Source organism: Eubalaena glacialis, chromosome 2 (assembly GCF_028564815.1).
Source record: "Eubalaena glacialis isolate mEubGla1 chromosome 2, mEubGla1.1.hap2.+ XY, whole genome shotgun sequence".
NCBI classification, from domain to species: domain Eukaryota; kingdom Metazoa; phylum Chordata; class Mammalia; order Artiodactyla; family Balaenidae; genus Eubalaena; species Eubalaena glacialis.
The window spans coordinates 7,184,608-7,208,261 of NC_083717.1; the positions used below are offsets into that span (position 1 = coordinate 7,184,608).

At 44.6% G+C, this 23,654-nt stretch overlaps 1 protein-coding gene across 2 annotated transcripts in view; it reads left to right on the forward strand.

Annotated features, from left to right (window-relative positions):
- Nucleotides 1–285: 285 nt before the first annotated feature.
- The window catches only part of FAM171A1 (family with sequence similarity 171 member A1), a 128,961-nt gene continuing 105,592 nt past the window's right edge, over nucleotides 286–23,654 (forward strand). For both annotated transcript variants that reach the window (XM_061181566.1, XM_061181568.1), the window contains exon 1: nucleotides 286–468. In XM_061181566.1, the coding sequence (XP_061037549.1) occupies nucleotides 372–468 (97 nt within the window). In that variant the 5' untranslated portion in view covers nucleotides 286–371. The remainder of the gene's footprint in view (nucleotides 469–23,654) is intronic.

The following is a 23,654-nucleotide window of genomic DNA, read 5'->3' on the forward strand; positions in this document are numbered from 1 at the left end:
GGGGGCGTGCGGGGCGGACACGAGGGGGTGGCCGCTCGGGCGGGCGGGGCACGTGGGCGCGCGGCCGCCAGGTGGCACCACGGCCCGGGGCCTGGGCGCCGCCGCGGGCGGGGCGCGAAGGGGTTAAGGAGGCGGCGGAGGCGCGGCGGCGGCTCTTCGGGGAAACCCACCGGGGCGCGCGGAGGCGGGAGCGGCCGTGGGCTGCGGAGCCCGGCGCCGCGCCGGGCGGGGGCGCGGCCAATCGGGCGGCGGGCCCGGCGCGCGCGGAGCCAGGCGATATGGAGGGAGGCGCGGCGGCCGGCTGCCCCTGACGCGCCGCTCCGAGCCGGTGGTCGGCCAGCCCGCGCCGCCCGGGGCCCTGCGGCGCGGAGATGAGCAGGTCGGCGGCGCTCCTGCTCTGCCTGCTGGGCTGCAACGTCTGGAAGGCGGTGACCAAGACGCTGCGGGAACCCGGCGCCGGAGCCCAAGGTCGGTGCGCGGCGGCGGGCTTTGTGTCGGCCGCGGGCCTGCGCCAGAGGCGGCGGCGGCGGGGCTCCGGGGCCGCATTGTGTCGCCGCGGCCGCCCGAGCCCGAGCCGCCGCCACCGGGCCTGCAGCCCCGGCGCCGCGCTCCCGAGGGGGCGGCGCCGCCCAGGGGCGCCGAGATACCCGGGCAGACGCTCCCGGGGGGCCGCGGGCCGCCGGGGTGCGGGTGGCATCAGCTGTTGCCGCCTCGCGTGGCCGGTTTGGATGCATCCGAAGGTCCTTTATGCGCGCCGCGGACACGCAGCTCCATCTCCTCCTTCGCCCGGGCGAAAACGGCAGCCCCCGGGTCGCCATCGCCCGCTCCCCACCTCGGGGCTCGGTTCTCGAAGCCCGATCGCGGAGGCTACGCTCGGCCCTTTTGTTGCGGCGGCCGAGGGGGTGGCCACCGCCCCTGGGGTGCCCCCTGCTCCCCGGGACCCCGAGGTCCGCGGCCGCTGCCCGCTTCCAGCCTGCCGCAGTTTGGGAAAGTTTCGGGGTCTCCTCCCCCTCCCGATCCGACGTCTTTAACAGGCCCTAAGGGCTCTGCTCGGCGGCCCAGGAATCATCCCCGGAAGGGGAGAAAGAATTGGAACTGGGAGGCCCTAATCAATTTTTTTAAAAAAAATCATTTCCACGGCTGTGTGTCGCCAGCTCAAGGCTTTTGTCTAATCTTTGGCCTCTGCAAATATGCTTTCCAGCCCTGGGAGCAATGTGCTCGCCTCTGAGAATGGCCACGAGCCTGTCTTTTGTTTTCAAAATAAGAATTTGTTTGGGGGGGAAGCCCGAACCTTCCTTTGCACGGGTTTGTGCGGTCTAAATCGAGTGCTTCTCTGTTGCCTGGCTTTTCGAAAGGGTGAGTGAGGCCGCCGTAGATGAACATCTGGCATTCACACAGGACACCAATGCCGGGCCTCGCCGGGCCTCTCTGGTCTCCCGGGAGGGCTTCCCTGCAGCCCCGGAGACCCTCACCCGCACCCCGACCCCCAGACTCCTTGCCCGCGTCCTTTCCTCGAGGAAAGGTGTGTGTTCTGTGAAGTCCGCCCAGCAGACGGAATGCACGGGGAGCGCTCCCTCCCAGCTCGCTCCATCCTCTTGCTAGGACCCTGCCTTACGCCCTTTTCCATATGCTAGCCCTCTTTCCTTATGGTAAATATTCAGAGCCCAGAGCCCGGGAGTGCCTGGGAGCAGAGAACCCTGGTGGTTTTCCACCTCTCATGTTGAGACAGGGAAGGGAGTTTCTACCCACAGTCGGTTGGGTTTGGTTTGTTACCTACATGTTGAATTCAAGGTTTTCATATTCATCGCTTGCTGTATCATTTGCTGGTGTCTCGTTCATGCATCTCTTTTTCTATAGCTGTGATGGAACAAGAGCATTCTGAATTGTGTATAAATTTAGTAAAGTATATTACGGAAGGGGGAACATTGGCAAGGTGCAGAAAAGACTGTCTCTTCATGTAGGAAATGAATGTTTAGGACATTTAGCTCATCAGTGTTGAATTGTAGCCTCTTTCATTAATCCCCTGCTGCTCTTTGAATCAGCTGTTTCAATGAATATGATATTTGTGTTTCAACAAGGCCATTAATTCCAAAGAATGGGTGGAATTTTTTGTTTTGCACTTGGAATAGGGATAAGGAAACATTAAGTTTGTGCACTTATAAAATAGGGGAAGGCATAGCCTTAACTGGAACAAAAAAGTCATGAGAAAAACCTACTAGGTCTAGGTCAGACACCACATTTTGCAGAGAGCTTGCTGCTAAATATCTTATCTGGTAACTAAAGTCTCAGAAATGGAATATTCTGTGCAGTGAGTGAGAAAAAGTCAACCTGTGAGATATTTATGCACAGCTAGGAGTACCTTAGTATATTGTGTGTTTGGAGTGGGAGATCAAGTATCTTGGAATATTTTTCCCCAGGATTACTTCCTTGATTGGGTAGGATGGCTTTTTAAAGAGCTGAGCCCAGGAGCTCTGCCAGAACTCAGGGTCTCACTACCTGGCATCTGGATTTTGAACTAGTACCGTGTTTTCAGGGAATGGACAATTGCTCCTTTGACGTTAGAAGGTCGCCTTCACCCCACTGAGTTCTTCCAACCATTTTGACACTTATCTTGTAACATAGTTTTAAAATTCATGTCTTCTCTGCTCCCGGGGATCACATACACAACGAAAACAAATGCTATCTCTGATTTCACTTTGCATTTTCTGCAGCAGGTTGTAGAGGGTTTTGCACAGAGCTGGTGCTCAGGTTGTGTTGAAAGAAAGAGTAAAGGATTGAAGACAGCTAGTGCATATACTAAAGGGCATCATGCATACACTTTAAGAAAAAAACTTCATGCTTACCTGCCCGGAAACCTAATTTGTAAGAGTTTTGCTTTTATTGTAGAAACTGTTCCATGAATCGTACTTGTTTTTTTCTTTTTTTGGCTGCGCAGCTTGTGGTATCTTAGTTCCCTGACTAGGGATCAAACCCATGCCCCCTGCAGTGGAAGTGTGGAGTCCTAACCACTGGACCGCCAGGGAAGTCCCTATGAATCATACTTTGAACATGCATTGTGCTCACATAGATGTTATGCAACAACCAAATTTAGATTAGGAAAAACTACTTAGATACCTCAAACACGCAAATCATAGGCCAGAGCACCTCAATTAGATTCCTAGGCCTCAATGACACCTTCCTTTTTAAATGAATCTTTGTTATGTCAGAGGAAACTAACATCTGCAAAATTTCTCAGCATCACTTTGCTCTTTATATATTCAAGATAAAATTTAAAGTTTGGCTCTTCCCACTGTAGCTGCTTTGAATCAGCAAAGGGATTTCAAAGGCAACAGTTAGCTATCACCATGAGGCCTGGCTTTGCTGGTCATGAATTTGAACCAGCTCCAGCATATGATTGCGTGTTTTTATGAAGTGTTTTCATTTGAGTTGCCCTAAAGTGGTCACAGTATCTAATTTTTTTTCTGGGAATTTTATAGAAACCGTTATTCACAAGTATCTACTAATTCTGACTTTCTCCACCTCTTACACAACTGTGCGCTAAGACCAGCTTGATAGAAGGGGCCCCTACTTAAAGAGTGGTAAGCTGTGCAGACGTGCTCTATGAGATGTATTCTTGAACCCCAGCACTCTCTTTATGTGCCAGAAGAAAGGTCAGAGCTAGGTTGCTGCTCATTGTCTAACAATAAAGTATTTTGCAATGATGTGCTATTTTTTTGTTCCTCTCAGAAAAGCTACAATCTATCATAACATTTGAGGTGTATGGTTGGCTGTCTCTCTTCTCTGCAAAAGGTCTATTCCTGGCCAAATTCAAATTTCGGTTTTTAGAACATCATGATCGGTTGAAAGACCAGGAAGGGATGTAAGCTATCAGGAGGACCATCCAACGAGCATGACTTATGCTGACAGTATATTAAGAGCATAACATCTAAATAAAACTCATGGACTCACATCCTGGGAAACTGCAGGACTTGAACTTGCCAAGACCTCTGGACTTCCTTGCACACCAGGTGTGGGAATTCTATGCAGAAGCAACAGCAATGTCTAGGGAATTTCTGGCAAAGTCTTTGAGATGAGTTTAAGAATTATTTTTGTATACTATTTGTACTTGTCCTGTAATACTTGGTAACTTACAGCTTATTAGCTTAGAAATCTAACCAAAAGAAAGAAACTATTGCATGGATTTCCGAACTAATAGCTTACAAATGAAGGTACTTTCTCAGTTTTAATCAAGCCTTCATTTTAAACAAATTACTGATATGTCTATAAATCTGTTTATTTTCATTATTCTTGGCAAACGCTAATTTAGTAGTTTTACTAAATACTACTTACTAAAAAAGCACACGGAAATAAGTTGGACAGACAACAGACGTGTATAATACTGTATATTGAAGGAAGAATTGAATATAAAAACATTTCAGAAATCTAGTTGGAAGAATTTGCCCTGTGATAACACATATACATCAATAATGCTTTTATAGTTTGATCAAGTTATAGAGAAATACTGTAAACAAGTCATTTTCACTTATTTCGCCAAATATAACTTCTGGACCTTTAAAGACCACAGTCCTGGCTAAATTACTCAGTTCCAGCAAAAATGGAAGTGAATGTATTTTAAAAGTACTTTTTAAATTAAGCATCAGCACCCTAAATAGACCAATTCATTCTAAGAAGTAATCGTTCTTAAAAATTCTATATTGTGACCCAGTGGTATGTCCTACATTCAGAAAACCATTACATACTTTTGTAAAGTCAAACTTGTAAATAGGCAACATTTGAGGCAATTAACCACTTTAGAAAGGGTTTCATAATGAGTTCCCTTAAAATAAACAGTTGATTCCGCGTATTTAAGGCGACTCCACCTTCCTCCGATCAAGCCTCTGTTTGCCAGCTCCTCTTCCTCTCGGAAAAAAGTGAGGCTGCAAACACTTGCCCATTTTTCTTTCATTTACCCCTTGCAGGATCTATTAACCCATAGAGATTCCAGTAATTAAACCCTATTATGTGGATGACTCCAACTTTTCTCTCTCTTGCCTTGACCTGGTGTCGTAGCTCTAGTTCCTTCTGTCCAACAAGCTACTGGACGTCTCCATTCAGTGCACGAAGTTGACCTCAAACTCCTCAGCTGCCAGCCTCCTTCTCCAATCCGGCTTACCTTAAGTTCTCTATTAACTGGACTCAAAATCTGGGTGTCCTCTTAGATCTTTTATAATCCATATAATCCACCTTATAATCCATACAGTTGGTAATTGTAAGGGTGCATATATAGAGCACATTTATGTAGATGTCTTTAGATCCAGGTAGATGCGTTTATATAGTATCAGAAGGCGCTTCTTGGTCAAGTTTATACTTGTTGTTCTGCAGATGAGGAAACCCAGGCCCAAAGAAGTGAGGGGACCTCAGATAATGGTGTTCTCTAGCCGCGCAGACCCTGTGGAAGGTAGAGTCATGGCCCCCAAAGATGTCCATGTCCTAATCTCTGGAACCAGAGAATACAGTAGTGCTTTACATGAGAACGGGGACTTTGCAGAGCTAATCAAGTTAAGGATCTTCAGATGGGAAGATTATTCGGGATTATAAAAGGGAGGCAGAGGGTCAGAGCCAGAGACGATGAAGATGTTTCACGGCTGGCCATGAAGACAGTGCTAAGGAATGCAGGCGGCCTCTGGACGCTGCAAAAGGCGAGGAAATGGATTCTCCCCTAGGGCTTCCAGAAGGCATGCTGCCTTGCCAACATCTTCACTTTAGCTCCGTGATGCTGATTTGGGGCTTCTGACCTCCAGAACTATAGGATAGTAAATTCATGTTATTTTAAGCCACTGAGTTGTGGTACTTCGCTATGGTAGCAATAGGAAACCAATACAGACACTGACCCCCAAGGACTGTGAGAGGAGATGCACCCATACAGCCAGAGTAATGGTACAGCTTGGACCACTTTGGGGGACCAAGCTGCTGAAGATAACATTTGGAGGCTTTTTGCATCTGTTTAACAAAATTCTGCCTAATTGGAACCCTGTTGGGGGGGCCCTTGGGGAAAACCTTAAGGGCCTTCCCACCATCACCACCAAAATAACTATTTTTTTTTCCAGAGGAGCTCAGTGGGCTGTGACTTTTATTTGTAAGCAAGGTGCATCCAATTATCAGTGTTCCTTCTAGCGCTGGGATTACTCACACCTGCAGGGAGAAGCGGTAGCCTCTTTTAGAAATTTGGCTTCCTTTTAAACTTGGCTCTAATCTTTGTCGAAACATACCTATCGGTAACTAAATGAGATAAAAGAAAGTTATGACTGAATGTCACCATCGGCCCCTGAAGCCATCATATAATAAAATGATAGGGGACCCCCAACGTGGTACGGCCTCCCAGTGTCGTCTCAGAGGCTCAGCACATCCCCTTGATGTTTCTCTGCCTCTCTTGGGCCAGTGAGCCCCACCAGCTCAGGGGCCTGGGACCACGGGAACCATTAAGGATGCCCCCCACAGGGAAGGGGGATGGGATGAATTGGGAGATTGGGATTGACATATACATACTACTATATATAAAATGGATAATTAATGAGAACCTACTATATAGCTCAGGGAACTCTAATGCTCTGTGGTGACCTAAATGGGAAGGAAATCCAAGAAGAGGGGATATATGTATATGTACAGCTGATTCACTTTGCTGTACAGCAGAAACTAACACAACGTTGTAAAGCAGCTAGACTCCAATAAAATTAATTAAAAAAAAAAAAAAAGACGCCTCCTGCAGGTGGAGGACAGAGCAGTATGGAAACACCCGAATAATCCTCGACACTGCCCCGATGGCAGAATGCAGGAAGAGGGAGACTGCTTGGTCTCCTGCAGTTGCTATCCCGCTGGGAGAAAAAGACTAACATTCAGCGTAGCCCAGAGAAAGGAGCCACCACTGCGGGGGTCGCTGGTGACTTGGTGGAGTGATGTGGGGACGGGAGAAGGGGAAGGATAATGAAGTGTCTCCTCCTGAGGAGCAGACCCAAGAATGGACAGAAGCTTGAACCGTCTCGATTTCAGGGCTTTAGCCTAAAGGTAAACAAAGATTGGAGAAAGGGAGAGAATGACTCCCTTATTTGCAGGCCGAAGACCTTGCCTTGTGTTAAGGCATCATTCTTGCCTTCCCCTCCCATCTCATCAACATTCCTTCACTCATCTCTCTTCATTTTCCCTCCCAGGTACTTGTGCAAAGCAGCGTGTCTTTCTCCCTCTGTTTCAGTCTGTTCTTTCAACCCAGGCTCTCTCCACGTGGCCTTCGTCAAACACCATTTTAATTCATGTTTCTCTCCTGCAGAGACACGTTAACTCTGTTCCCGTTGCCCAAAGTATGGCGTCTAAATTATGACGTCTGGCCTTTCCTCACGTGCCTGTTCCAGCTTTAGCTCCGCTCTTCGCCGGGTGAATATCATCCCCTCCGGCTAGAATGTTCCATCGTCATCCCCTGGGTGATGGTTGTACATCCTCACTTCCCTTCACTCACAGCCATGCTCCCCTTTTCCGTTCTTAAAATCCTAAATGGGAAATGTCTACTGTATGAAGACAGTATGCTAAACACTTGTTAGACAAAAACAGGGTGCTGTGGAGGAGACAGTACATTTTGGGGTAAGTTTGATTCTTTAGGGGTGCTTACTTTTTCACATTTTACAATCCAATTGAAGAAGAAATGGAAAAATACATTAAGAAGGACATCACCAAGGTACTTTAATGTAATTAGGCAAGAATCTCTTGAGTAACATGAAACCGTTAACAGTTGCATGACTAAAATCCAGCTGTAAGTTGTCTATGATGTTTATTTCTAGAAATTTCGAAGATTTGTCCACAGTAGGCCACAGGAAGTTGTATTTGAGAGAGCACAAGCACACAGAACGTCACTTAGTGTTCCTCAAAGTTGTACGTTAGGTAAGACACGTCATTTTGGTGATCAGATATTGAAGCAGGGACAGCATTGGTTGGACAGTGTTGGTGCTGTAGTGATTTCCAGTATCAGCTGAAGCTCTGAATAACAATTGCAGAAACAATTAGGTAAAACTCACAGTACTTATAACAAAGGGTGGGGTGGTAAGATGATCAAATGTGGATTTAATATGTTCAAATAGTTTGAGCCCTTAACTGAAGTTTTACTTTATATAAAACATATAAACATACTCAAATATGAGAACTGGCAAGATCTTTTGGGATTGTGGGAAGTAGCCAGTGGTGTTGGAAAAGCTGGCTTAGGAGAAATTAACTTGGAAGTGAGTACTGAGTTTGTAAAAGATTGGTTTGTTTCTTATTTGTTTTGTTTTGAGCTGTACCCCACAGGGATAGAGAAGCCTGAATGTAATGAGAAGAGACAACCATGTCCAAGTCAAATGAACATTTCATTTGCCTAGACTTCTTAGAGCTCAGAATTCGAATAGAAAAATTATTGAATTCATATTGAAGGAAAGATTTTTAATGTAATTTTGACAGAGCTGAACTAAAGACATAAACGCTTTGATGAAAGCTAGCCTCAATCCATAAGGTGAATCACATTAGTAAGACCTCTGATTTCAAACCAGTAATTAGTAGCAGTCTCATGGATGACTTTATACCGGTTGTAGTCGAGTGTGGTTGTGCTTTGTTTCCTCTGCCCCACAATTAGCGCTTAGATCTCTCCTCTTAAGAGAGAAGGGTCAACAACAAGCATTTGTTAATGGAAATCTATCTTAACAGAATTAAAGCACATGTAACTTGGGTCTCAATATTTTATTATTAACAACAGTCTGTTTATTTGCCTGTTCTTTTTTTTTTTTAATTTTATTTATTTATTAATATTATTATGAATTTTTGGCTGTGTTGGGTCTTCGTTTCTGCGCAAGGGCTTCCTCCAGTTGTGGCAAGCCGGGGCCACTCTTCATTGCTGTGCGCGGGCCTCTCACTATCGTGGCCTCTCTTGTTGCGGAGCACAGGCTCCAGATGTGCAGGCTCAGCAGTTGTGGCTCACGGGCCCAGCTGCTCCGCGGCATGTGGGATCTTCCCAGACCAGGGCTCGAACCCGTGTCCCCTGCATCGGCAGGCGGATTCTCAACCACTGCGCCACCAGGGAAGCCCTATTTGCCTATTCGTAATTTGTTTGATTATTTATAATTTATAGTTGATTTCTAATAATATTTTATTAATGATTTGGATGAGTACATCGCAGGGATATTGATCATACTTTCTTATGAAATAAAGACTGAAAGGGGGTGTCTTGGTCCATCCAAGCAGCTGTAACAGAATACTGTAGACTGGTTGGCTTATAAACAGCAGCAGTTTATTTCTCACAGTTTGGGAGGCTGGGAAGTCCAAGATCAAGGTGTTTGCAGATGCGATGCCTGGTGAGAGCCCACTTCTGATTCGTAGATCGCCATCTTTTTGCTGTGTCCTCACATAGCAGAACAGGTGAGGGAGCTCTCTGAGATCTCTTCTTAATCAGGGCACTAATCCCATTCATGAGGTCCCCACCCTCATGACGTAATCACCTCCCAAAGGCCCCATCTTCAGATACCATCACATTAGGGATTAGGTTTCAACATATGAATTTGCGGGGGACACAGACATTCAGTCTATGGCAGGGGGCTTGCAAGATTGAGATCCAAAACAAAACAAACCAACCTCTCCCCAGGCAGTAACTATGAGTTAAAGATAACAAAATTGCAGAATAGAAAGGAAGACTTTTTTTTTTTAATCAATGGGGAAAAGACTTAGATCTTTAAGTGACTATAAGATTAAAAAGTGAGTAGAAAGTATGACTGGTTATCAAAACTGCCTGGGTGATCTTGGGCTGCCTTGAATTTGTGGTTTCTAGAAGGTGGATTAGGATATAAGCCTGCCGTGTCATGTGCTGGTCTCACCATACTTGGAGGACTGTATTTGGTCCTAGATGCCAGATTTAAGCTTTCTGTTGACCCTCCAGAACACGTTCCAAGGAGAGCTTGAAATCGGGTCGCTTGGCTTCGTATGCTTTGGTTTCTATATCATATGGTCACCTGTCCGTAATGTTAGCAAGTGCTGGGCTGGACCAGAGGCCCCTATGTTCACACAGTCCTCCAACAGAACCTTATCCTTATTGGTCATCACAGGCTCGGCCCCGGAATAGCTGAACCAAGTTCATCAGATGGAGGAACTCCAGGCATTTCATTGTTGTTCTTAAAAGCAGAGCAGCTAAGAGGGTAGCCTCAAAACCTTGTTTGTGAAAGATGGTCCAGTCCCAGAGAGTATTTGGTCTAAAAAAAAAATAAAGATACCAGAAGACCTGTTGGGGAACCTCAGATATTTTAAGGGCCATTGCATTTGTTTTCTACGGCTGCCTTCACAGATTACCCCAAATCAGCGACATGAAGCAGCACCATTATTATCCCCCAGTTTCCGTGGGTGGGAAGTGTGGGCACAGCTCAGCTCAGCTGAGTCTCTGCTTAAGGCATCACAAGGCCAAAAATCAAAGCATCAGCAGGGCCGTGGTCCTTCTTGGAGGCTCCGGGGAAGAATTTGCTTCCAAACTCAGTCAAGTTGTCGTCAGAATTCAGTTCCTCGCAAACAGAGAGCCGAGGTCCCTGTTTCTTTGCTGGCTGACAGCTGTGAGCCTTTCTTGGTTCCTTAAGGCCACCTGTATCCTTTGTCACCTTGCTCCTTCCGCTGCGAAACCGGCAGCAGCATGTGGAGTCCTGCTCACAGGTCATGTCTCTCTGATTTCTCCTTCTGCCCTGTCTCTCTGCCCACAACCAGAGAAAGTTCTCTGCTTTTAAGGGCTCATGTGATTAGGTTGGGCCCACTGGATAATCGAGGACAGTCTCCCTGTCTTCCAGTCCGTAGCCCTCATCACCTCTGCAGTCCTTTTTGCTGTCAGTGTGACATATTCGAAAGTTCCCGGTGAGGGCGGGGATGGCTTTGGGCATCTCATCCTGCCTGCATCAGCCACAGTGTAAAGATGGGTCATGGCGTCTGCAGTGGATGGGGTGGGTGGGAGGGAGGCAGATTTCCCGGCCGCTGGAGATGCTGAGGGGAGCCCGGAGGAAGACGACTGAGGGTGTTCTCTCTGAGTCTCAAGAAAGGTCTTGGACGAGAGACTTCTCTCCCTTCCTGCCCTGAGACTGTAGGACCCTAAACTCTATGGACTAAGCTCTATCTAAACCCTGGAGGCAGCTTATGCAGTGCCAAATTCTATATTTAAAGTGGTCCTGAGTTTTGTTATTTTGAACCTGAGAACCTAGAAGTGACGTTCCTTTTGATAACTGAGGTTTACTACATTTTTTGAATGATCAATATTTGCAATATCTCTCTTATACTTCATGTTAAATCAGTGTAATACTCACAGGCAGTCTCAGCTTCACTCACTTAGACATAAAAAAGTCATCAGGATGATTAGCTAACAGGTACTTGGCGCTGATTACCTGCCAGGCATGATGCTGAGCACTTTGATGGATTATCTTTTTTTTAAAAATTTTTTTATAATTTATTTTTATTTTTTATTTTTTTATTCTTGGCTGCGTTGGGTCTTCGTTGCTGTGCTAGGACTTTCTCTAGTTGCGGCGAGGGAGGGCAGCTCTTCGTTGCGGTGCACGGGCTTCTCATTGCGGTGGTTTCTCTTGCGGTAGAGCACGGGCTCTAGGCGTGTGGGCTTCAGTAGTTGTGGCACGCGGGCTCAGTAGTTGTGGTTCGCGGCCTCAGTAGTTGTGGCTCGCGGGCTCTAGAGCACAGGCTCAGTAGTTGTGGCGCACGGGCTTAGTTGCTCCACGGCATGTGGGATCTTCCCGGACCAGGGCTCGAACCCGTGTCCCCTGCATTGGCAGGTGGATTCTTAACCACTGTGCCAACAGGGAAGTCCCTTGATGGATTATCTTAATTTAATCTGCACATCAATCCTGCAAGCTGTAAATATCAGTCTCATTTTATAGAAGAGGAATGTGAGGCACAAAGGAGTTAAACCATTTACCCAAAGTCACACAGTGAATGACACAGTCCACTGTGCAACACTGGGCAGCCTGGCCTTCACCCTCACACTGGGCTGCTTTCTGACATGGAGGATTAAATTAGAATTTCACGCAATTTTGATCCTCATGGCATTTTACCAGTAATAAGGGGGCTCTGGATGGTCCTGTTCGTTTTTATGGAGAAAGACAAAATACCTGCTGTGTGGTCCCTGTTGGCCTTTGAGCCCTGGAAAGCCACCCTGAACAGACACTTCCAAGCATCTCCTAAGAGCATCTCCTGGGCTTGGTGGTGTGTGGGATGCACATGTGTAGCAGCTGTAAGGGGCTCTCACTAGTAACTCTCATGATTTCCTGAGGGAGGACCAGTCAAGCAGGGCGGGATTTGGGGTTACACCCAGCTGGGCCTGGGAGAATCTTCTGGTTTGTGTTCAGAGCCCATTAGTATTTGGCCAACTGTTTATGTAACAAGAGAAACCTGTTAGAACCCAGCAATTGGACAGTCAGGGGTAGGGAAGGATGTGGTTATTTTCGAAACAGCCCTTCATGTATGTCTGGATTGCACAGATGCCCTTGTTCTCCTTAGGCATCAACTAGGGGCTTCATTCACTCCAAAGTAGGTGTGAAATACAGTGTTTATTTGATATTTGAACCTACTTGCAAAAGTTTAATCTTTTTCACTCTTGAAAAAAAGCTTCTTAGTTCCTCTTTGCTTATATAATGATCCTGAAAATAGAATTTTAAATGATGCCATTATGGGACTATAATAGATTTTTTCCATCTTATTTCGTGAAAACGTTTGGCCGTTAAAAAGATTGAAAGAATTTACAGGGAATACCCCATGCAGGCCACTGAGATTCTACGATTAACATTTCACTATAGTTGCTTTATTACTTATCCATCAATTCATTCATTCTTCTATCCATCCATTAATCCATCTTATTTTTCAGTGAAATTTAAAGCACGTATCAGGTATCAGTTCCCTTTCTTCCTAATACTGCAGCATGTGTATCATTAATTAGTGTTCAATATTTGTTTGATTTCTTTCTCATAGGAAAATTTACATACAAGGAAATACCCAAATCTTAAGTGTTGACCTGTGCATTCGCCTATGCAACCCCAAATCCCATTATGATACGGAATATCATTCCAGAAAGTTCCCTCATGCCCCTCTTAGTAAGCCCCTGCCCCTACCCTTTAGGGGAAACCACTGTTGTGATTTTTCCACCATAGATTACTTTCTTGCCTGTTTAGAACTTCCTATAAATAGAATCATACGGTATGGACCCTGGCTTCTTTTGTTCACCATAACATTTTTGTCAGATCCATCCATTTATTGCTTGTACCAATGGATTGCTTATTTTTATTGCTGAATAATATTACACTGGAGGAATATTCTGCGGTGTGTTCATCCATTCTTCTATTGAGAAACACACAAGTTGTTTCTGGTTTGTGGCTATTATAAATAGAGTTGCTGTGAACATTTTATACAGTTGTTCCATGGACGTATGTTTTCATTGCTCTTGGGAAAATATCTAGGAGCAGAATCGCTGGGTTATAGGATAGGTGAATGTTTAGTTTCAAAGGGAACCACTAGGCCTTTTTTCCAAATTGGTTGTGTCTTTCTATACACCCATCAAAAAAATATGTGAGAATTTTTGTTGCTCCATAGTCTCACCAACACTTGGTAGTGGTAGTCTTTTTAATTTTAGCCGTTTTGGTGGGCAGATTTACACATATTAGACAGATAGATAGATAGACAGCTAGATGGTAGGTAGATAGATAAATAGATGATAGATAGATAATAGAAAGACAGACAATATAGTGCATACATTTCATTTTCCAGCTGTAATGGCTTTAGTTTTTGAAGAGTATTGGAGCACTTTTAGAAGTCAAAATTAAGGTTTTATCATTATGTTTATGTTTATTTTCAACAGTTTTTAATGTGGACTTTTATTTTTCTTTGATATTTTATTAAAGTCTATCACATGACCAGATTAGCTCCTCAATGAGTATCCCATCTGATTATGTAGAGCCAGTTGATAACATATCAACCAGATAAGGCATGGTGCGTGCTTGTGTGTGTGTGTGTGTGTGTGTGTGTGTGTGTGAGGGTAGAGAAGGAATAGGAGAGAAAAAGAAAACAAAAATAACCCTTCCAGAGTCTGTTATTTGCATCCTACCAATGCAAAACTAGAGGTTATATAGGGCTGTTTCAGTGCCTGTTCTCCTCTTTAAAAGAAACCTGAACAGGGACTTCCCTAGTGGCACAGTGGTTAAGAATCCACCTGCCAATGCAAGGGACACGGGTACGAGCCCTGGTCCAGGAAGATCCCACATGCCGCGGAGCAACTAAGCCCGTGCGCCACAACTGCTGAGCCTGCGCTCTAGAGCCCGCGAGCCACAACTACGAAGCCCGCATGCTTCAACTCCTGAAGCCCACATGCCTAGAGCCTGTGCTCCACAACAAGAGAAGCCACTGCAATGAGAAGCCTGTGCCCCACAGTGAAGAGTAGCCCCCCTCTCGCCACAACTAGAGAAAGCCCACGCACAGCAATGAAGACCCAACGCAGCCAAAAATAAAATAATTAATTAATTAAAAAAAAAAAAAACCTAAACATATATGCCAGTTGGAAGGTGCAAGAGTCGATACACTCCAGCAAGTACCAGGATCTCTTAATGACTAAGCAGCTTCTAGAAGTTACTTGGGACACTTCATTAACCCTTTTGAGTCATGAGTATATTGATTCAATTCCTCATAGTCTAATAGTCTTTTTAAAGTTAAGATAATAATAAAGTTCTAAACATATCTATTCACAGAAGTCAGATATTTTGAATCAGAGTTGAGCATACCAAGAGATGACCTGCTGTAAAAAGTGAAATTTCTTGAGATTTAAAATCACCCCTGAAGACTGGGTATATCATTTGGAAATTGAGACCAGATAGGATTGTCCCCTTATTTCCCCTGCTTGTGCCATTAACCTATAGAAATGTACATTGGGTGTTACAGATGCATGTGCATGTCTGCATGTAGATTTCACAGAACTGAGCCATTCCAGAAATCCTCACTGGGATTCGGGAAAAAGTGGGTGCTTGAGTCAGGTCCTCTTTTTTCAGTTCTGTTTCTTCCCTCATATGGCCTTTCCTAACTTTTAGTCTATTTCAGAGCTGCCTGCTTTTTTTTAGACGCGTATCCATGCTAAGAACAGTGACACCTGTGTACGGTTTCCCTGCTCTATATATACTGTTGGTACTTTCAGCGAAGGTACTTTCCCCAAGTCCTTTGTCTGACTTCTTTGGACTTCTACCCAGACAGACAGATTTAGTGGCATAAATAGCCTTTCTGTTGTTTATATTAAAATAGAGATTTTATAAAAGGAAAGGATTTTTTCCGAACTTAGAACATTTTCTTGCTGTGATGCTCACGAGATAGGAGTGTTCAGTCTGACGCCTGAATGTGGACCCTCAGAGCCCTGCATTTGTTTGGTGTTTAATGTGATAGAAAAATCATCCTCTGAGAGTTGCTGGTCGCTCTATTATTGTGTCAGTATTTTTTGATATTAAGAAAGTCTGTGATTATTCCGAGTTAGGAAAACAGAATAGCATTAGATCCATAGACGTCTGTTATTCTAAATATCGTAATACAAAAGGGCAGTGCTTCTTGAGGATGGCATGAAAGAAGTTACTTGTGTTTCACGTCATTTGATTATTTAAAATATTCCCATCTAATCAGAGGTTGGAGGAGATTGGTTTTTAGATGCCTCCTTTAGAACAAGGTTTTTCACTTTTTGCTCAGCTGATAAGTTTCTTTCTTTGTTACCTACCGTCTGCTAGACGTGTTTGTGAGTATGTGATAAAGCATATGGGAAAGGGATAGAGAAGTTAATGCAGTCAGCTGGTGAGTGTGGAGGACACAGTGTCTGCAGTCTGGTCAAGTTTACAGCCCATCTGCTGGAGCACAGGGAAGCCCTTTGAAAATATGGCTCTGCTCTCCAGGCAGAGTACCTGCAGGATTGTCCCAATGTTACTAGTATGGCCACAGCAAAATTAGGTCTCCTTCCTAAACAACCTCCCTTGGCAGATACTCCTATGGATACATTTTTTCCTTTCCTATAAACTTAAAGACTGCCTAGTGAAATTAAACTCAGAAAGTGATCCTTTTAGCTCACTCGCCTCTGGGCAGAGCAGACTGTTAAAATGGCTTTTAATGCACAAGTTGTATTTTCTTTAGAACTGATTCTTGTGCTGTAACTTAGGTTTTTAGTTGAAGTTAAAATTGATAAAAATGCTCCTATTATGAACTTTCTCCCCTACTGTTTGAACCAGTTTTTTGAAACTATCTTGATAAACCTCATTTGCCTTTTTAAATTTAAAGATAGAATCATTGCCTATAATGATGGTTCTTTGAGTGTCTTGATGGAAATCTATTAGATGTCATGTTAAATATTAAACTTATGCATTCCAAGTCAATACATGTTAAAATACTATATCAATGCTAAGTAAATATGAGAAAGGAGTTACCAGCTCTTAGACCGGGGCTGTTGTTTATGTGTACTCGTTAGATAACATTTTGTTAATTAGGTGGGGCTATTCCCTGCTCCCATCTTCCCATTTCTAAATTCAGAATCCCTAGGGAGATGTTTACCTTACAGAATGTTCTGGAAAGATTTGAAGTTAGATGCTTCCTCACCTTATCTTCCTGTTAGCTGCTTCATGGCTGATTAGCCATTCTTTATACACTCTTCCCCTCACCTATCTTCACACCCATCTGTCTGCCCACCCACCTATCCATTCATCCATCCATCCATCCACCCATCCACCCATCCATCCGTCAACCCACCTATCTATCCATCTACCCATCTTTATACCCACCCATCTGTTCATCCACCCATCCAACAAAGAGTCTGCTTGCCTTACCTTTCACCACCAAAACATTGATGTAATTATCTTAAATTTATAGGATCCATTAGATTTTCAAGTGCTTTCAGAGCCATTATCTGTTTTGTTCCTCATAATCCTCAGAGGTATTTGGGAGAGAGATTATTCCTTTTTATACATGAAAAGCAATGTGGCTTGCAGTCATGTGCTGGTACAGCGTGGAGGTGGAGGTCCCACCCGCACCCTCCTCTGCTCTCCTCTTAGCCTGTCTCTCAGTTGTTCTACGGATTCACACTCACTGTTTCTGAGATGATTTTCAAAGATAATTAAGACCCAGCCCCTCTTTTCAGGAACTCAAGCTCCCATGAGGGGAAAACATAGATAAGCAAAAAGCGAAGCGTGCAGGGTTGCAGGGGAGGGAATGACTGGCTGGGCTGCCGGAGAGGCTTTCCCAGGGAAGAGGCTTTCCCAGGGAAGAGGCTTTGGAGCCGGGGTTTGAAGGCTAAGAATTAATCCTGTAGAGAAGGTTGGGAGGGAGGCACACCCAGGGCCACACCCCCATCCCTGTGAATCGTAGCTCTTGGGGGGACATAAGAATAATGACATCACCCGCAACCAAGTCTTCTGAGTTTATTGATAAAGCATTGGAAAAAGAGCTGTTTTTTTTCTTTTGTTGGAAACAGTATCAGTGGAGTTGCTGAATTTGCTAATAAACTCATGTCTCATCCCACGGGGCATATTGAGTAGTGGGTGTTATTCTCAAGTCTGTGAACGCGTTGCCACTCCTATCTGTCTTCCTCTCCCCAGTTATTATTAAACCTCTTTTCCCATCTATTCTGCTTGGTTGGTTAATCTTCAACCACATAGTCCAACATCAAAGGCTCTGGCTTTTGCAGCATAACTTTCTGTAACCCGAGCCTCCTACGCTAATCACGTGTAATTTATTTAGAAGGCAGTTACGCGTCTTTGTTCCCCGTCTCCTTTCCTTTTTTTCCCCATTCTTATTCTTGCTTTTTCAGTTGAGTTAAGAGAAAGTATCCACATCACAGCAACCAAAAGGGTACAGAAAGGTCAGCCTCCTTAAAGTCAGTTTCAGCAGCAGCAGGAGGAGACTTTGGTGTTTTTTTGTTGTTGTTTTAAATTTTTTAATTTTGTATTGGAGTAGAGTTGATTTACAATTTTGTGTTAGTTTCAGGTGTACAGCAAAATGAGTTAGTTATACATATATTTATTCTTTTTCAGATTCTTTTCCCACATAGGTTATTTCATTTATTTATTCACTGGCTGCGTCAGGTCTTGGTTGCAGCGTGCGGGCTCTTCGTTGCAGTGAGGGGGCTTCTCTCTTGTTGTGGCAGGCAGGCTCTAGGGCGCGAGGGCTCTGTAGTTGCGGCGCATGGGCTTTGTTGCCCCTCGGCGTGTGGGATCTTAGTTCCCCGACCAGGGGTCGAACCAGCATCCCCTGCACTGCAAGAAGGATTCTTAACTACTGGACCACCAGGGAAGACCCCATATAGGTTATTACTGAGTACTGAGTAGAGTTCCCTGTGCTATACAGTAGGTCTTTGTTTATTATCTATTTTATATATCATAGTGTGTACATGTTAATCCCAAGCTCCTAATTTATCCTTCCCTGCTAAGCTTTCCCCTTTGGTAACCATGTTTTCTAAATCTGTGAGTCTGTTTCTGTTTTGTAAATAAGTTCATTTGTATCATTTTTTTAGATTCCTCATATAAGTGATTATGATATTTGTCTTTGTCTGTCTGACTTCACTTAGTATGATATTCTCTTGGTGCATCTGTGCAAATGGCATTATTTCATCCTTTTTTATGGTTGAGTAGTATTCCATTGTATATTTGTACCAGATCTTATTTATCCATTCATCCTAAGTGTTGATGGACACTTAGGTTGCTTCCATGTCTTGGCTATTGTAAATAGTGCTGCAATGAACATTAGGATGCATGTATCTTTTCGAATTAAGGTTTTCCCTGGATATATGCCCAAGAGTGGGATTGCAGGATCGTGTGGTAGCTTTATTTTTAGTTTTTTATGGAACATCCATACCGTTCTTCATAGCGGCCGTACCAATTTATATTCCCACCAACAGTGTAGGAGGATTACCTTTTCTCTACACTCTCTCCAGCATTTATTGTTTCTAGACTTTTTGATGATGGCCATTCTGACCAGTGTGAGGTGATACCTCATTGTAGTTTTGATTTGCATTTATCTAATAGTTAGTGATGTTGAGCATCTTTTCATGTGCTTTTTGGCCATCTGTATGTCTTCTTTGGAGAAGTGTCTATTTAGATCTCCTGCCCATTTTTTTTTGATTGGGCTGTTTGCTTTTTTGTTATTGAGCTGCATGCACTGTTTGTATATTTTGGAGATTAATCCCATTGTTGAAAATAACCACTTATGCCTAGATCTTAGTTTGTATAAGAGTTATTGAATGTGCTATGTTTATCTTTCCAAGTCCAGAAGTGATCGAGATAAAGGAGCTGATGGTAACTATTGTAGTGATGGGGTGGGAGCGATTTAGTTCCCAGAGGAAAAGGCCCCTCTGGTGGTCCTCGTGGGAGCAATGGGGAGACCGCTCAGTGTAGGGAGCGGCTGCTTGGGAATTAGGAGGTCACTTGAATTCCCTCACTTTTGCAGGAATTGAAAGGTAAGGTGCAGAGTGTTGTAGGGAGAACCCGGATTTAAGAGCTGTTCCTTTATTCACTCATTCATTCATGGATATTTATTAAATATCTTTGTCAGGCAGTATAAAATAGATTCATGGTCCCCACTTTGCCAGAGTTTACAATACAGTGGCTGCAGTGAGCTCTTCAGTGAGCAGGACCGCTGCTCCAGACGGAGACGTGTACACTTAGGTCTGTTGTGGACACCTGTGCGTGCAGCCCTGTTCCTTGCTTTTGATGACACCAGCCCTGGCCTCTTCTATGTGGTTCTAATTACATGTCATCTTTCTGGATAACGGTCTAAGTGACTTCCTAGCTTGCTGTGAAAACACCGGTTTGCTAACGAGTCAATTAACAATTGTCACCAAAGAAAGAAAAGGGAAAAAAAATATATAATCATATCTAAAATTGAACTTGAGAAGCACTTTCTATTTCGCCCCACCCTGTTAGTGTATATAATATAAAAAGTTGACATTACCTTAGACGGTAGCATGAAGCCAAACTACTTTGAAAAATAAAGGCCTATGGGTCAGAAAGAGAAAAACACATATCGTATATTAACGCGTATATGTGGAACCTAGAAAAATGGTATAGATGAACCGGTTTGCAGGGCAGAAATAGAGACACAGATGTAGAGAACAAACATATGGACACCAAGGGGGAAAAGTGGCGGGGGGTGGTGGTGGGATGAATTGGGAGATTGGGATTGACATGTATGCACTTATATGTATAAAATAGATAACTAATAAGAACCTGCTGTATAAAAAAATAAAATAAAATTCAAAAATTCAAAAAAAAAAGGACTATGGGTAAAGAAAAGGAAGACTCTGTTACTTTAGAGAAAAGGTAAATAAAACTGAAAAATGTGATACAATGAAATGTAATATAATGAAAGGAGCACTTGATAACTTCCTGAGGTGATGTGCCTAGCCTCCGTATTACCTTTAGGTGTGGAGCGACCAGAAGGAAAGCCAGCCGATCTTGCTCTGCTGACCGCTGCTTCCCAAACTCCAGTATGGATGTGTATCCCTGGCAGGTCTGGTTAAACGTGCATCCTGGTCCAGTGGGTCCACTGTGGCCCCTAAGATGCTGCAGCTCTTACCATGCTGCCGGTCAAGGGACCACACTTGAAATAGTGAGGCTGTCCACTGCCAGTCAGTTCCTAATGTTTAGAGGCAGACAGAGGCAGAGCCAGGAAGCAATCCGTTTTGTCTGGCTACTCTCATATGCCCTGTCATTCAGCCACTGCGCCTGCCACCAGGTAAACGCACTGCTACTTTTTCCTTAGATTTTTAACATCTCAGTTTAAAGAAAGCTACCTAGAAAATTCATTCTCACCTTATTCAAAGCCTAGCTTCAAGATAGGTAGTTGATGTAGTCCACTCAGGTGTTGTGATGGACACAAATGTCTTGGAAGGGACTGCACATCTTTCTCTATGTACGTATTCACTCCCTTCAACGTCCATACAGTTAAAATGTTTATTATGTACTTATTATGTACATAATAAAAGCTCCCCATAGCTCCTGGGGATCCTGATTGTGGACTTCGTGTTCGGTTATCTTTAATCTGCCTTTAGACCATCTCCAGTTGGACTGCGTATGCTTCTGACCTGATGAAAATGATTTCAAGGAGCAGCGGAAGTACCGATATTGGTCTGGTTCCAGTTTGCACTTGATATTGAACTGCCTTTTCATACTGTTTCTTTTTCTGTGGAGTGCAATTCTTACAAACCGTGAAGCTTACACATTTTTATCCGTGTTATGGTAGTGTGGTTTTTTCAGATTGTGCCAATGGCATCTTGAATAAGTCACTCATTGCCAGCTGTTTGGGGCTCGTTTAAAGAAATAATAGTAACAATGACTGTTGTTACCCAGAGGTGTAGAGTCCCCGATTTCTTTTCCATAATTATTTTAAAAGAGTAACGACTGACTAGATCTTTGAGTTGTTTTATTCAAAAGACGTGGGTTTTGCACCACACCTAGATAACACAGTAACACAGCTGCCAGCTGCCCCAGCTGTGTTTACTTCGTTGTCCCTGCGTAGAAGGTGGTTCAGGCACTGTCCAGGCAGCAGAATTCCTGGGTGACCTTTTTGTAATTTATCTCCGTGGAGATTCTTGGCTGCCTGAAGAGTCCCAGAGACCATAGAGGAACCAGCAGAATGATTGATCTGTGTGAGCCTTTGTCTTTCTGGCTTATGGGGGTTTTATTTTTGTTTTGTGTTTCTAAATGAAGGAGGTGGAGTTGCATCCCCTAGTCAATTACCTCTTGAAATGTTCATTTCCTCGCCTCCGGAAGAGGTGCCACTCACCCAGGTAAAAGCCAGGATGCTTGGGAGTGGGCTTTAGACCCAGCTGGGCCAAGGCTAGTTCCTACTGTAGGGCATCTGGGGCTGAGGAGGGAACACAAGGGAAAGGAGTTTAAGAAAAGCTCTCCGCTCCCCCCCGCCCCATCCTAGCCCACAGCATCACAGCCTTCAGCCCTGAGCTATGTGATCAGGGTCTTCCTGCCTGAGGCTCCACCTCTTTATCTCAGCACATCTTGAGGCCTCTCCCACCCAAAGACACACCTGTGAAACGGCACCTCCGTGGCCCTATCATCCCTCAGGCTGTCCACTTCTCCCACCCCACTGCCACAAATGCCGCTGTCTGTGCCGTCTCTCCATTGTCACCCCCAAGTCATCCCTTAACCCTCTGCTTTCTCTCTCCTTTGACCCCGGCCCCTCCATCTCCATGACACGCTGTCCGCGCTCCCGTGGCAGTGGCTTCTCCTGGCTCCTCTCCTCCTGCTGGGGCTGCCCTTTCTTAGTCTCCTTCGGGTCCCTCCTTTCCTCCACTTCCCCTTGAGAGGAAGATGTGATCCAGGGCTCCCTCCGTGGACCCCCAGAGCATCCTCTCTCCTCTGGGGCTTCCATTTCCAGCCGTCTTCCTGATGGACTCCCCAATCTCCGTCCCCTGTCCAGCCTCCCTCCTGAATGCCCACCTGTGCTCTAGCTGTTTGGTGGATGGATGTCTTCACTCCCGGGAGCCCAGCTCTCGGGCTTTTTTATTCAAAAAAGTGCCTTTGCACCAGCCGCTCCTCCAGGCCAGAAAGCTTTTGCCCGACTAACTCATTTTCACTCTTCCTAGAGCATCAGGTGTCATCCCCTTGGGGAGCCATCTCTGGTCCCCCCTTTCCCTCCTTCAGGTCTGTGCACATACCTTTGCTCTTTATTCAACAAATATTGAATATGAATATGAATGCCTCAGTGTTCCAGGCACTGTTCCAGGTGCCGAGGGTTCAGCAGAAAACTCCGTCCTAACACTTGCTGCCCTGTAGCGAGCAGTTGTGTGCGCGTGTCCGCCATCCGTCTGCCCTGGAGGCCAGAGCTGCCCCTCACTCCTCGGGGTCCTCAGTGTTTGCTGAAAGAGCAAATCCGATTATGCTGATTTTCTCCCTTCTCCCGTCTCCCTTTTCTGCTGGTGTCTTTCCACCATCTCTCGCAGGAGCAAAAACAGGAAATACAACTTCATAATTACAGGATTAGCCAGATAAAATTTCATCACTGTTTCCGCCTTCTACATATAGTTTGTTGAAATTTTGTGTGTGTGTGTGTGATGCAAAGTGTGAGTTGAATGCTTCCTTTGTTTGATAAATTTGCTCAGCTGCAGCCAGCAACAAAAGTTTCCTTTCTGCCTTGTCCTTTGTTCAGAGCTGAAGAACTCAGTTCTTTGAAAGGGAGAGAGGAATATTCTGCTTATATCCTATTCTGGACAGTTCCTATGCCATGAAGACCAAAGTATTTTGTTGGGGAGCAAGCAGAGGGTTTTCAAATGTTTTTATCTTGTAATACCATCCTCTCTTTCTCCTGAAACAAAGCAACGCAAGGCAACAAATAGACTCTTTGTGGGCTATTACTGGTAGAGGTGCCAGGTAAAACACAGGACACTCAGTTAAGTGGCGTTTCAGTTAAACAATGAATAAATTTTTAGTGTATGTATGTCCAAATACCGCACTGGACGTAATTACACTAAAAAAGTATTTGTCGTTCATCTGAAATTCAAACTAACCAGGCATCCTGCATTTTTATTCACTAAATCTGGCCACCCTTATGACTGGCAGAAGGCAGTTAGTTACTGGGATTCACCATTTTGGGCTCTTATTCTGAATCACGGTAATGTTTCA